Source organism: Paramacrobiotus metropolitanus, unplaced genomic scaffold, assembly GCF_019649055.1.
Source record: "Paramacrobiotus metropolitanus isolate TYO unplaced genomic scaffold, Prichtersi_v1.0 Parri_scaffold0000061, whole genome shotgun sequence".
NCBI lineage: Eukaryota > Metazoa > Tardigrada > Eutardigrada > Parachela > Macrobiotidae > Paramacrobiotus > Paramacrobiotus metropolitanus.
This window is the reverse complement of record NW_026570281.1, coordinates 70,853-82,020: the sequence shown is the minus strand read 5'-3', so window position 1 is coordinate 82,020 and position 11,168 is coordinate 70,853. Positions and strand designations below refer to the sequence as shown.

Genomic DNA, 11,168 nt, shown 5'->3' with positions numbered 1-11,168 from the left:
CTGTCGGGACACGCCTTTCTTTCCGAACAACAACCGTACCAGTGCAAACAAGGAGATAAAAAATGCACGCACAATACAGATGGAGCGAAGAGTAACTGGCAGTTTCACATTCTTTTACAGAATATCGTTTCACTGGCACAAATATTAATTTGGTACTGTGACACCGAGAAACCCGAGCGCGGTCAGTACTCCTAAATAAGTCGTAGCGTTAGATCCTAGGATCTAATGCACCTGCGCGTATTTTCTCGCGCTTCACGAGATCTTGTGAAGCGCGAGAAAACGCTTGCTTTTTTAGCCTTGAAATGCACATCTCCGCAACTGACAATTCAAATAAGAACACCTACCAAGCTTTCAGGAGCTTCCTGACTCCTGAGATCCTAACAAAGGAGGTTATGTGGGCAACAGGGAAAACTAAAGCGCTTTCCACACATTTTCCTTCACTTGAACAATGTTTTCAAACTGATTTTAGCTCTTCGCCAGTTTATGGTCCAGCTTTAGTCACTTATGCAGTACAACCAAGATTTCAAGAGCCGCTACAAAAAGGTCAACTCCACATTTGGACTCCGCTTTGTGCTATACAGTCTCGCAAAGAAGTGCTGAAGGTCGAGCCGTCAGAAAACCTAAACACCGCTTGCGCTCCAGAATCAATGGGACCACCATGGAAGGCGAAGTACGGCTGCAGTCCGTTGAACGATCCGGGTCGTCCGTCCAGACTGGCGCTTACCCCCACCTGGCCGTTAGTGTTGAAAACGCCTAACAGTTTGAAAAAGGCGTTGTTCTTTTCTGATGTGGGAGCATAGAAGCACTGTGGGCCATTCGCGTCCATAGCATTGCGAGTGGAGAGAATGACCGAGCATCTACTTTCACCAGGGGGCTTGCTGTCGGTTGCGCGATCCCACGTCGAAGCGTATAGATCCAGGCCTCCGCCCAAATTGGCGTTGTTGACGATGGTATCCAGCGCTCCGCTCCTGCAGTCAATGTTCAGCACTTGTCCGCACATTCCAGGTGAATATTTTAGATCCTGCAAAGAACCAATATCGCCCAGCCTCACTGGCCACTGAACAGTATAAGAAGCGGATGGCAGTTCACAAGACCCGGATTCGTGCGCAGCATGGCGCGTTGCCAACACATCAAACACTCTGTTTGAGCCGGACGGCTGTCCACCACTATTTTCCGGATTTTCGCGGATGACTCCACAGACTGTGGATGTGTCGCCGCTATTGATAGCGTTTGCCTTGCTGATGGATCCGCCCTTGAGCGTGCAGACGCCGCCGTTCCAGTTGGACCATGCAAAGTGCGTGCAGGCCGGGTTGCTGGCACAATGTCCGCCGCAGCGTTCGCCAGGCATCGCCGCCTGACCGAGATCGTTGCCCGGGAAGTCGCAGCCCATCGCCCAGTTGCCTTGCCACTGGATGCCGCCGCTCGACTGACCACCTCCGCCGCTCTATCACGAATCACGCCGCACACCGTGGAGGAGTCTCCGCTGTCCACGGCATCCTGTTTGCTAACCGAGCCGCCTTTCAGTGTGCACGTTCCGCCATTCCAGTTCGACCAGGCAAAATGCGTGCAGTTGGTATTGTCGGCGCAGTGATCACCGCACTGGTCGCCGGGCAACTGTGCTTGGCGCAGGTCATTTCCGGCAAAGTCACACCCCATCGCCCAGTTTCCATTCCAGTCAATCGACTGTACATGTTGCAGCAGGAAACAAACTACAAAAACCAAGCAAGAAATCTGAAAAATCGTCAATAAGAGCACAGCATTGCATCGATGTCCTTATGCCTCTTTGGAATGGCCTTTGTACATAAAGCACTAATCATTGCAGCGTTCAGCGATATCTATTTTTTGCCATACAGTTTCGCTTACCTGGAATTTAGCGGTGTACATTGCACAGAGGTTTATAGTTTTCTTGAAAATTATTGATAACTGCAACAGTGCCAATTGTTAAGAGCGGCCTAACAAGTAAGACCTAACAAGCGGCCTAACAAGTAAGACTCAGCTTACAAAGTAATCAGGCATTAAAAATCGAGTAATTAGCGGAATGTTACGAAGATACGTAAAACTTGCAGCGTTCGGCGAAAACAACGGTCTGAGTCGCTAGTATTTCGTGTTCTGTTGCGTGTACCTAGTTAATTCGTACAAGCCGAGAGTGTGATTTTCCTGAACAGTTGTGACTTCGCAGTTAGTTAGCGTTTAGCATTAATTTTGGTATATTAACAATAAGCTGAAAAAGCAAAACTATACCGGTTTGCTCACCGGTTTGCAAAACTATACCGGTTTGCTCACCGGTTTGCTCACCGGTTTGTTAAACGTTACTGATAGACTGTGCGGACCATAGTTTATTCTGGTCAATTGTAATTCACTGATTGGTGAACGACCGCGCTTTCGATATTTGTATTGTCACCAGCTTTCGCGAATCTGTCACGAAATGCCCACCGTTACAATTAAAGTAAGTTCGGTATTTAGCTGTTAACAACTTAGTTGCCATTACCAGGATTACTGCAGTATTACAGTAGAAGTATCTTATGCAGTATCACAGTATTAATACACTGTTACAGTCTGAACTCTGATGGTTCATCGCGCAATGCACTCATTGTGTAGTAACGCTTCGTGCCAACTGAAAGAGTATAATATTCACATGTTTTTTATACTGCGTTTAATGATGTTGGTCGATTTGCATTCGTTTTGAGGATCGAATTACAGGAAATTACTAAATTGTGCTAAAACAGTAAAGCAACGCTTTTCCTGCGCCACCGTAGGTGGTCAGGGCTACTTGCATGATTTTGCTGCTACAGCCGGTGCTGTCGATCGATTGGAATGGAAACTGGGCGATGGGGTGTGACTTTGCCGGAAATGACCTGCGCCAAGCACAGTTGCCCGGCGACCAGTGCGGTGATCACTGCGCCGACAATACCAACTGCACGCATTTTGCCTGGTCGAACTGGAATGGCGGAACGTGCACACTGAAAGGCGGCTCGGTTAGCAAACAGGATGCCGTGGACAGCGGAGACTCCTCCACGGTGTGCGGCGTGATTCGTGATAGAGCGGCGGAGGTGGTCAGTCGAGCGGCGGCATCCAGTGGCAAGGCAACTGGGCGATGGGCTGCGACTTCCCGGGCAACGATCTCGGTCAGGCGGCGATGCCTGGCGAACGCTGCGGCGGACATTGTGCCAGCAACCCGGCCTGCACGCACTTTGCATGGTCCAACTGGAACGGCGGCGTCTGCACGCTCAAGGGCGGATCCATCAGCAAGGCAAACGCTATCAATAGCGGCGACACATCCACAGTCTGTGGGGTTATTCGCGAAATTCCGGAGACTAGCGGTGGACAGCCGTCCGGCTCGTCACAAAGCGGGAAGACGACGCGGTACTGGGACGCGGTACTGGGACGACGCGGTACTGGGACTGCTGCAAACCGAGCTGCGCGTGGTCGGGAAAAGCCGACGTCAGTAACCCGGTTAAAACTTGCCGCAACGACGGATTCAGTCAGCTGTGGGACTTCAACGTCCGCAGCGGCTGCGACGGGAGCGACGCCTTTGTCTGTAATGACAACATCCCGTGGGCGGTCAACGACAACCTAGCGTACGGATTCGCCGCGGCCAATATCCGGGGATCGGACGAGCGGGGTTGGTGCTGCGGGTGTTACAAACTGGAGTTCACGAGTGGTCCAGTCAGCGGGAAGTCAATGATTGTGCAGGTGGTCAACACTGGAGCTGATCTGGGGGAGAACCACTTTGACCTACAGATCCCCGGAAGTGGATTCGGAATCTTCGATGGGTGCACACGGCAGTGGGGGCTTCCGGCTAGTAACTGGGGCAACCGTGACGGAGGGGTCTGGTTGCGGGACATGTGCAATGGACTTCCGGATGCCATTCGAGAGGGATGCTATTGGCGGTTCGTTTGGTTCAAGGGAGCGGACAATCCCAGCATTAATTTTGCGCCGGTACAGTGCCCGGCGGAACTTTCGCAGAAGAGCAACTGTGCGCGTCGATAACTACACCGTGCGCGTCGATAAGTTCTTTGATTAAACTCATTGTGATCCTCGCTCCTCAGTAATCTATCTGTACTTTATATGACACTGAAGTGTTTGCGGGGTTCGTGCATTGTGCGTTAGCCAAATTATTTACATATGACGTACATCGTTGCCATGTTCTTATTGTACTCGCTTGTCTCTCACGCGAAAGTTATTTGTTTTTAAATGTTAGCTACAAAGTTCGTACTGTGTAGTTTTGCTCGCATAATGGAAGTGTAACTACGACTTTAGTTGCGTTCCTTTTCGTATGAGTCGGAACGGCTTATATGGAGGGCTACTGTTTTCACGTTGTCCTTAATGGCCAATGGTTTACATATACCTACTTTTACTAATTAGGAAGGAATGATGCTGTGGCTTCTAAGAAATAAAAGGAAAACGTATTACCGGCTTGTAATTGTGGTTGGCTGGTTAATGTTTTTTGGTGCTCCAATATGACTACTCTACACAACATTTCAACTAGGTGTTCAGAAAAACCCGAGAAAATTTTAGAGCACTTGACATCGCGAACTTCGCTACGGCTTACGAATTATTGCAACTTGCACATGTGCTGATTTTGTTTGGACCCCCGCTAAATTGTAAGTTTCACACAGGCAGCTGAAGGTAACGTAGATTAATATCAACATGCTCGTCGCGCCATTAGCGCCTTGGCCATTTACGGTATGAATAATGTCAACTGCATTGAAGCGGCCTACGACCGACCAGTGGCTTCCACCCAGTAGGTCTGCATGAATCCTTTGCCTTTAATCGGCATCAGCCCTCGGGTCAGTACCAACACTGAGTTGTCCTGCATGTTGCCGATTAGTTCCGCTGTCGGCTGACTGATGTGAACTCTGCCGGCTTCACCGTGGCTCTCCATGCGGCTGGCGGTGTTAATCGTATCACCAAACCTGCAAGCCAAGGAAACAACACACCGCGCACTGTTATAAGTTATGCTGACAAAAGCACGGTAACGGATACTCGTACAGGCTGTCGGCTGACTCATAATCTTGAGAAACCCAGTGCTATTTGATTGAAAGCGTATAATTAAGGCCTCCTCTAGACTTAACACGGGACATGGTAGAATCCTACATGGATGATAGCGTAGCGCATATAGAGCGTACGTTTATTCAACATTGGTACTGAACCATAATGCGACATGACAACTTACAAACAGTATCGCGGCCTCTTCGTTCCAGCTACCGCCGCCACACAAGATCCTGTTACATCAAAGGTCACTGGTCAATAATAACATAATAAAGACCCATTATCCCACCGGAATGGATGCCGATTTTCGCTGCGAGCCCGTTTGCCGAATACTTTCCTCCGAAAGTGCCGACGAACTGGGTAGCCATTTTGCTGAGGCTCAGAGCGTGGGTAATGCCATTTCTCACCGGAACTCCACTGGAAACCTAGAGTAGATTCACATTTCGAAGCACTGTAGCTAGATAGGGATCAGCGCGTGTTTGCGGGGAGATACCAAATAGCAGTCATTGATGGTTTCCACTTTATATGCATCATATGAGCTGACAACCCGATCAAAGAGGCTGTGCGATTCATTGAGAAAGACCACCACATCAATGGGCTCGGCGGTGGCCACTAAGTCGCCGAATCCCACGATATCACTGAAGAGGATGCTGACCGAGTCAAAAACTTCGGGTTCGACGGTGCGACCTTGCCGAAGAATCGCCACAATTGACCTGCAAAAGGCGTCCTTTTAGTTTCTTCCATCCGATTCAAGCTGGCCCTTATGACTTACGCTGGCAGCATCTCGGCAAGAAGGGCGTCGCACTTTCTCTGCTCACTTAACAACTGGAACGTTCTTTCCGCCACGCAGTTCTCCAGGTTCTCCGCATAGCGTTCCATCCGGCGCATGATTTTCTGCATTGCGCTTCCCGATGTGCGAGCAGCCGAGCGGTGCCGCTCAATCAGGTTGCTTAATTTGGGACGGTTGCCGGGATCGCCGTCATGGCATTGCTGGATGGCGTGCAGGAACACTTCAATGCGACTTTTACCGGGCAGTTTCTTGGGCGACGCTTTGGTATCGGTAACTGCATAGAAGAATTTCTTTGTTCCGCTTTGTTTAAGTTTATGTCTAAAAATAATGTATTGACCTATGTACCGATATCATTAAACAGCATATCCAGCACAATCCCCAACGCATGCAGATCGCCCGCAGGCGAACCCGACACCGCTTTTTCATGCTCTGGAGCAATAAATTTAGCTTCGCCCGATGGCCACGCACTGACACCGAACACCTCTTTCAGAATGCGATCATAGCCAACCTTCGACACCTTCACCGTAAACCGGCTGTCCACCAGGCAATTTGTGGGCTGAAGGTATCCGTGATACCGCAAAGAGGACATGTGCGTATACTGCAGCCCCTGGATTGCAACAAAGCGCTGCAGTTCGGTGTGAATATTATGATGACCTTACTCAGCTTACGGCTAACAGGTCGGCTGTCATTCCGTGCCGAAATTCCAGATCCACCAGCGTGCGACTGCTCTCACTGAGCACGGTCTCCAGATCGTAGCGTCCACAGCATTCATCCACGAAGAAATTGAGGCATTTACTAGGTGTGGTGGTTGATAGAATGCCGCTGATAGAGTTGATGTTAGCATGGCTAATTTCTCTTAGCTAAAAAGGCGAAGATAATTATATCACGTGATGCCGCCGTGCCAACATTTTAACGGCAAATAACCTTGTCAAATAAGAGGAAGACTTGTCGGGTGCTCTGAACGGCGTTCTGTGTGGGAAACTGCGTCAGAAACACCTTCTGCCGGTGGAGTACGGCCACTCCCTCCTTGGGCGTAAAATGAATGTCTGGGTGCGCTCTCTGAGGACCCCAACAAATATACGCTTACTCAAGTATGTTTGGAAATTGTCGGTTTTATCTGGGAACCCACCGGCTGCTTGAACAATCCGCTGGCTAAAATTGATGTTGTGCTACGGTTTGACACGAAAGCAGACAAATCGGCTTTGCTTAGCAGCCACCAGCGGTTTCGAATGCGTGATTCGCGCTGTAGTGCCCTGAAAATCTCGAATTTGATCAAACGAAAACCAAAAAGAAAGACCAACTATGCAAATTGCTGCTGTACGAGGGCGCCAACAAGCAACTAAAACAAAGCACTAGATAATATGTAAATAATCTGCTAAACGCTTTGCTAATATTTTAGCTATTTCAGTGTAGTACAGAGTCGAAAACATCCAGCTGAAAAATCACGCTGTCAAAACCCCGTCTTACTTGATGCCGGCAAAGGCCGTAGCAATCAGTATAAGGATGGCTGCACATGAGCAGACGCTGGCCACCAGAACAGTCGAGGACGCTATGGGTGTACAGGGACCTTCTAGTCCACTAAATCCGCATAACGGTGCATTGGGTGGTGGCCAGAGGTTATTCGGCCAGTCAGAGACGCCTCGCAGTTGCGTTATGGCAAACGTCTGCTTGTCTTGCTTCCAGATCGGCTGAACACACGCAGAGAACTCACAGCAATTTGCGCATCGCAGTTTGCGCAATCTACAGACCTTAACACTCACCTGGAAGTTGCCCTGTTTGTAATCGAATGTGCATAGAGCGAGGTCAATTGCGCGTTCACCATTCTGGTCAATGTACGATTTGTCAATCGGGGTATGGAAGCTTCGCCCCCGCAACAGGCGGGAGATAGCTGAGCCGCTGATAAAATTAGTTGACGTGGTGTTATTCAGGATGTGGATGTCGGTTAACGCCTAGAATGCGCTCAATCACAAAATCTGTTGATACATTACAGCAGAGTTTGTTGAAAGATCGCGGTTACCGTCGCCAGCATCCAATAGGAAGCGTACATTGCTTTTACCACAATGTTCGGCTGTAAAAGCACACCCTCACATTTGGCATAGTTCAGTAACTTCAGGTAAAGAGCGCAAACGGTGACTTACTTCTTCGGAAGGACCGTACGTGTAGTTGTAGACTGCACGAGATCGCCGTTTAAATTCCCCAGAGTAATTGCGCCATGTCTCTTCGCTGGCGACAGTTTGCAAAGGCATTCCAATGACCAGTGACTGAAATGCTCTTCGCGCTACCTAAAACACATTCTGCGCTTGACATATTCGGCTTCTTATTATTGCCCTGTTTTACCGATCCAGACTTTCTCGACAACCTAACCGCCAGGTCAAGCTGTCCCTATTTCCATCTCCGCACAGCCTCACCTCGTCATTGCTATCATTTTTCTGCCATTGCAATTGTCCGTAAATGGCAATATCCGCGCCGGTGTTAACCGTGTAGTAGACCTTACAACACAAAAACCCCGTTAACAATAACAATGTTAACTAATAACAATGTAACAACGCGGCGCTATCCCCGGCTGAAGCTGGGTTGGCTGTTTCTCTTACGTATTCGCCATTTGTCATATTTAGTGCAGAGGCATCGATCTACACAAGGAACATCAGTCACCAGGTTGAGTCACACAACGCTACATCCTAAGCGTACCAGTAATTTCCGGAGATGGTCGAGACTGGCGGAGAAGATCAGCACTACAAAACTCAAACATTACAATGGCGTCAATGCCGCAGCCGGCGCGTTTTGACAGGTTTCTCGACTTACCGCGTGAGCGTGAGCGGAAGTCGCGTAGGACTTCTGTGAATGTGACATTGACATGGCACATCACTGGCACTAGAGTGGACTTGACTCCATAGAATGCCAACAGAGCCGCACTGGCCTTGGCGTAGGTGGCGAACTGAGACAAAGCAATGTCGTAGATGACGTAGACGTCCGTCCAGCGGTACATCTTCAGCATCGCCAGTGTCAGGCGGCCGTACGGACCTGAGTTCGTGTAGGCGGCTGCGATGACCTGCGGCAGCCGGGTGCTGTTTTGTGCGCCGCTGAAAGCAAACAAGTTGTGATTGCGCGGTGTTCATATTGTGAGGTGACAATGGAGCGATTCTTGTCAACTGAACACTTAGCGTGGCGTCAGTTTACCCGTATACAGTGAGCAGGTCCAGTTCTGCAAATGAAATAAAAGCCGATTACTACCAACTGGATGAAAAAAAGGTGTAAGAGAGTCAGATGCTACGTTAGTTACGTTAATGACGTAATCATCGACGTATCACTACTTCTATTGCATTTGTTGAAAATACGATACAATCATAATAATAATATTACGAATCGACGTGCAATATTGAATAGTGAACAATAATGAATACGTATGAATCTTGCAATAAACTGTACCGGTACTGGTAGTACTTAAACGTGGCATTAGCCAACAATCAAACACTGTCGAACTGGCGAATCTCACTTTATTTTACTTCAGATAATATTGAATCCGTTTTGCGTACTACAGTAGTAAATGTGCTGATTAGAAATGTGCTCAAAACGTGACTAAATGCAGATAAAAGAGGCCTGAAAAATTAAGTGTACCGTTTGTCATCCAGGCCATTTGTGTCCTCTCATCAAAACACCCTAGAAGGCTAAAACGTGTTACCGATTCAACACAGTGTCCACTCGTGCACACCAAAGCGTAACAAGATTAACCTGGGTAAATGAGCGCCGTCACATTCGCCACCTGGCGTTGTGGACTATAGAAATACGCGGCCAGCAGCTGGGTTTCCACGGCCTTCAGATCGCTGCAACTGGCCGATCCGTTGTTGTATAGATACGTTTGTCGCATGGATAGTTGCCCACTGTAACGTTTGTTAATTTCCTCGATGGCCACATCGACGGCCGGTCCCACTAACGCCAACCGTCCCATCGTTCCATCTGGCCGAACATTGACTACGCTCAGCACTTCCACGGACAGTTCGCTTCTGATTATCACCAAGCTAACTGACGCCAATAATAAGCCGGTATAAAAATCCACAATACAGGGCATTTTCACAGGGAAGCGGATTAACGGGAAACCATGTTACGCGTGCGGCGAAGTGAATGGAGGATTGGGAAAAGGCAAGACTAAGAGTGCATCTTGCATGTCCCGCTGACGCAGCCGGCGTTTGTGTGCGTTGGATTGCCCAATACTGGATGGCGTATTCCCCTGTTGTTACGATGAAAAACCAGCAACCCTATCGTACGGTAAAAGACGTATGTGGGGAGAAGATTATTGTGTCATAAGTAAACAAAAACGCTTGGTAAGGTTTCACGCTGGTCTAGGCAGGCACGCTCACCGACGCTGTACACAAAATGCAGCTGTGGAATGAATAATGTATCGGCGTGCTCGTCTGGACAATTAACCATAAACAGGGGCTAGCGTTGAATGTTCACTAAACATCACGAAAGCTGACATAAAGACTTAGTGCAATGCTTTATTATACAAAACAATCCAGTCGAAATCCGACGAATGCAAGCACGAAAACATTCAATTGCCACAATCAATAGAGCGGATACGGGTACAACACACAGAATGTCAAAATTAACTCATCGTGCTTATCCGATCGAAATAATTTATGTGTGGCGGATTAGCCGATTCTGCCGACTGCGGATCTATTGGGCAAAATCCAAGATTTAGGAAGAAAATTCCATTTGGCGCTCATCGATATACAGGGCCGCCGGCAGTTTTTAAATTTTTAAATAACCCTTGCGCATTCCCAGTTGGAGGGGTGGCCACTGCTCGAATGTTACACTTTACCGTTTGTTGCACCAGTTACACCAGCATCCGGCCAACTGGTCTTTCGCTTTTCCGTTAAGTTACATCAAATTACAGCAGTATTTATATAAGTAAAGAAAGATACGTCCAACCAACCTTACAGGTTTATCTTACTTTGTATCAAGTATGTATTAACTTGCACCCACCATGCATACTAAGAGCAGCAGAATGGTCCAAATGATCTTATACTTTTTACCTCGCTAGCTGCAGACTGCAGTTAAACATAAATATAGATATAATAAGCATCCGGCTAGTCATTTACTGTACCTTTCCCGCGCATACGACATGATTGGCGGATTGTAATTACACCATGATTAGCACGGCGGTGAATTCGACTGAAACATGCGCTATAATTTCATTTTAATTATCTTTGCGACATAATTACGTGCTTTGCAGGGAAGCAAGCTTGCCGTAGTGGATCAGCTGATATCAACGCATGCTAGAGAGAAAATTCATCCTTCTGCTCTGGTTTTCCGGTGCAAAGGAACGATTGGCATTTGGGTGATGCGGTTAATGTGATACTCGTATTTCGAGGATGGGGCGCGCGGTTTG

General features: G+C 48.3%; 4 protein-coding genes across 4 annotated transcripts; 1 reads left to right on the top strand and 3 right to left on the bottom strand.

Annotated features, from left to right (window-relative positions):
- Positions 1 to 469: 469 nt before the first annotated feature.
- On the bottom strand, positions 470 to 1,575 carry LOC129593311 (uncharacterized). Its single transcript, XM_055489561.1, has one exon. The coding sequence runs from the start codon at positions 1,388 to 1,390 to the stop codon at positions 545 to 547; it is 846 nt and encodes a 281-aa protein (XP_055345536.1). The 5' UTR covers positions 1,391 to 1,575; the 3' UTR covers positions 470 to 544.
- A 1,199-nt stretch (positions 1,576 to 2,774) lies between these two features.
- Positions 2,775 to 3,990, top strand: LOC129593312 (endoglucanase-like). The gene is given in 3 exon segments (XM_055489563.1): positions 2,775 to 3,026; positions 3,059 to 3,382; positions 3,385 to 3,990. Coding segments are annotated over 3 exon segments (1,182 nt in total).
- A 612-nt stretch (positions 3,991 to 4,602) lies between these two features.
- LOC129593330 (atrial natriuretic peptide receptor 1-like) lies at positions 4,603 to 7,999 on the bottom strand. Its single transcript, XM_055489584.1, has 13 exons — positions 7,921 to 7,999; positions 7,800 to 7,850; positions 7,543 to 7,731; positions 7,250 to 7,470; positions 6,912 to 7,035; positions 6,707 to 6,841; positions 6,451 to 6,642; positions 6,128 to 6,389; positions 5,765 to 6,056; positions 5,486 to 5,705; positions 5,282 to 5,417; positions 5,177 to 5,225; positions 4,603 to 4,916 (listed from the first exon to the last, which is right to left on the bottom strand). The coding sequence occupies exons 2-13, from the start codon at positions 7,827 to 7,829 to the stop codon at positions 4,718 to 4,720; spliced, it is 2,049 nt and encodes a 682-aa protein (XP_055345559.1). The 5' UTR covers positions 7,830 to 7,850; positions 7,921 to 7,999; the 3' UTR covers positions 4,603 to 4,717.
- A 116-nt stretch (positions 8,000 to 8,115) lies between these two features.
- On the bottom strand, positions 8,116 to 9,874 carry LOC129593253 (uncharacterized). Its single transcript, XM_055489471.1, has 7 exons — positions 9,512 to 9,874; positions 9,398 to 9,439; positions 8,960 to 8,984; positions 8,585 to 8,862; positions 8,471 to 8,514; positions 8,374 to 8,412; positions 8,116 to 8,271 (listed from the first exon to the last, which is right to left on the bottom strand). Exons 1-7 carry the CDS (start codon positions 9,846 to 9,848, stop codon positions 8,116 to 8,118), a joined length of 921 nt encoding a protein of 306 aa, XP_055345446.1. The 5' UTR covers positions 9,849 to 9,874.
- Positions 9,875 to 11,168: the final 1,294 nt, after the last annotated feature.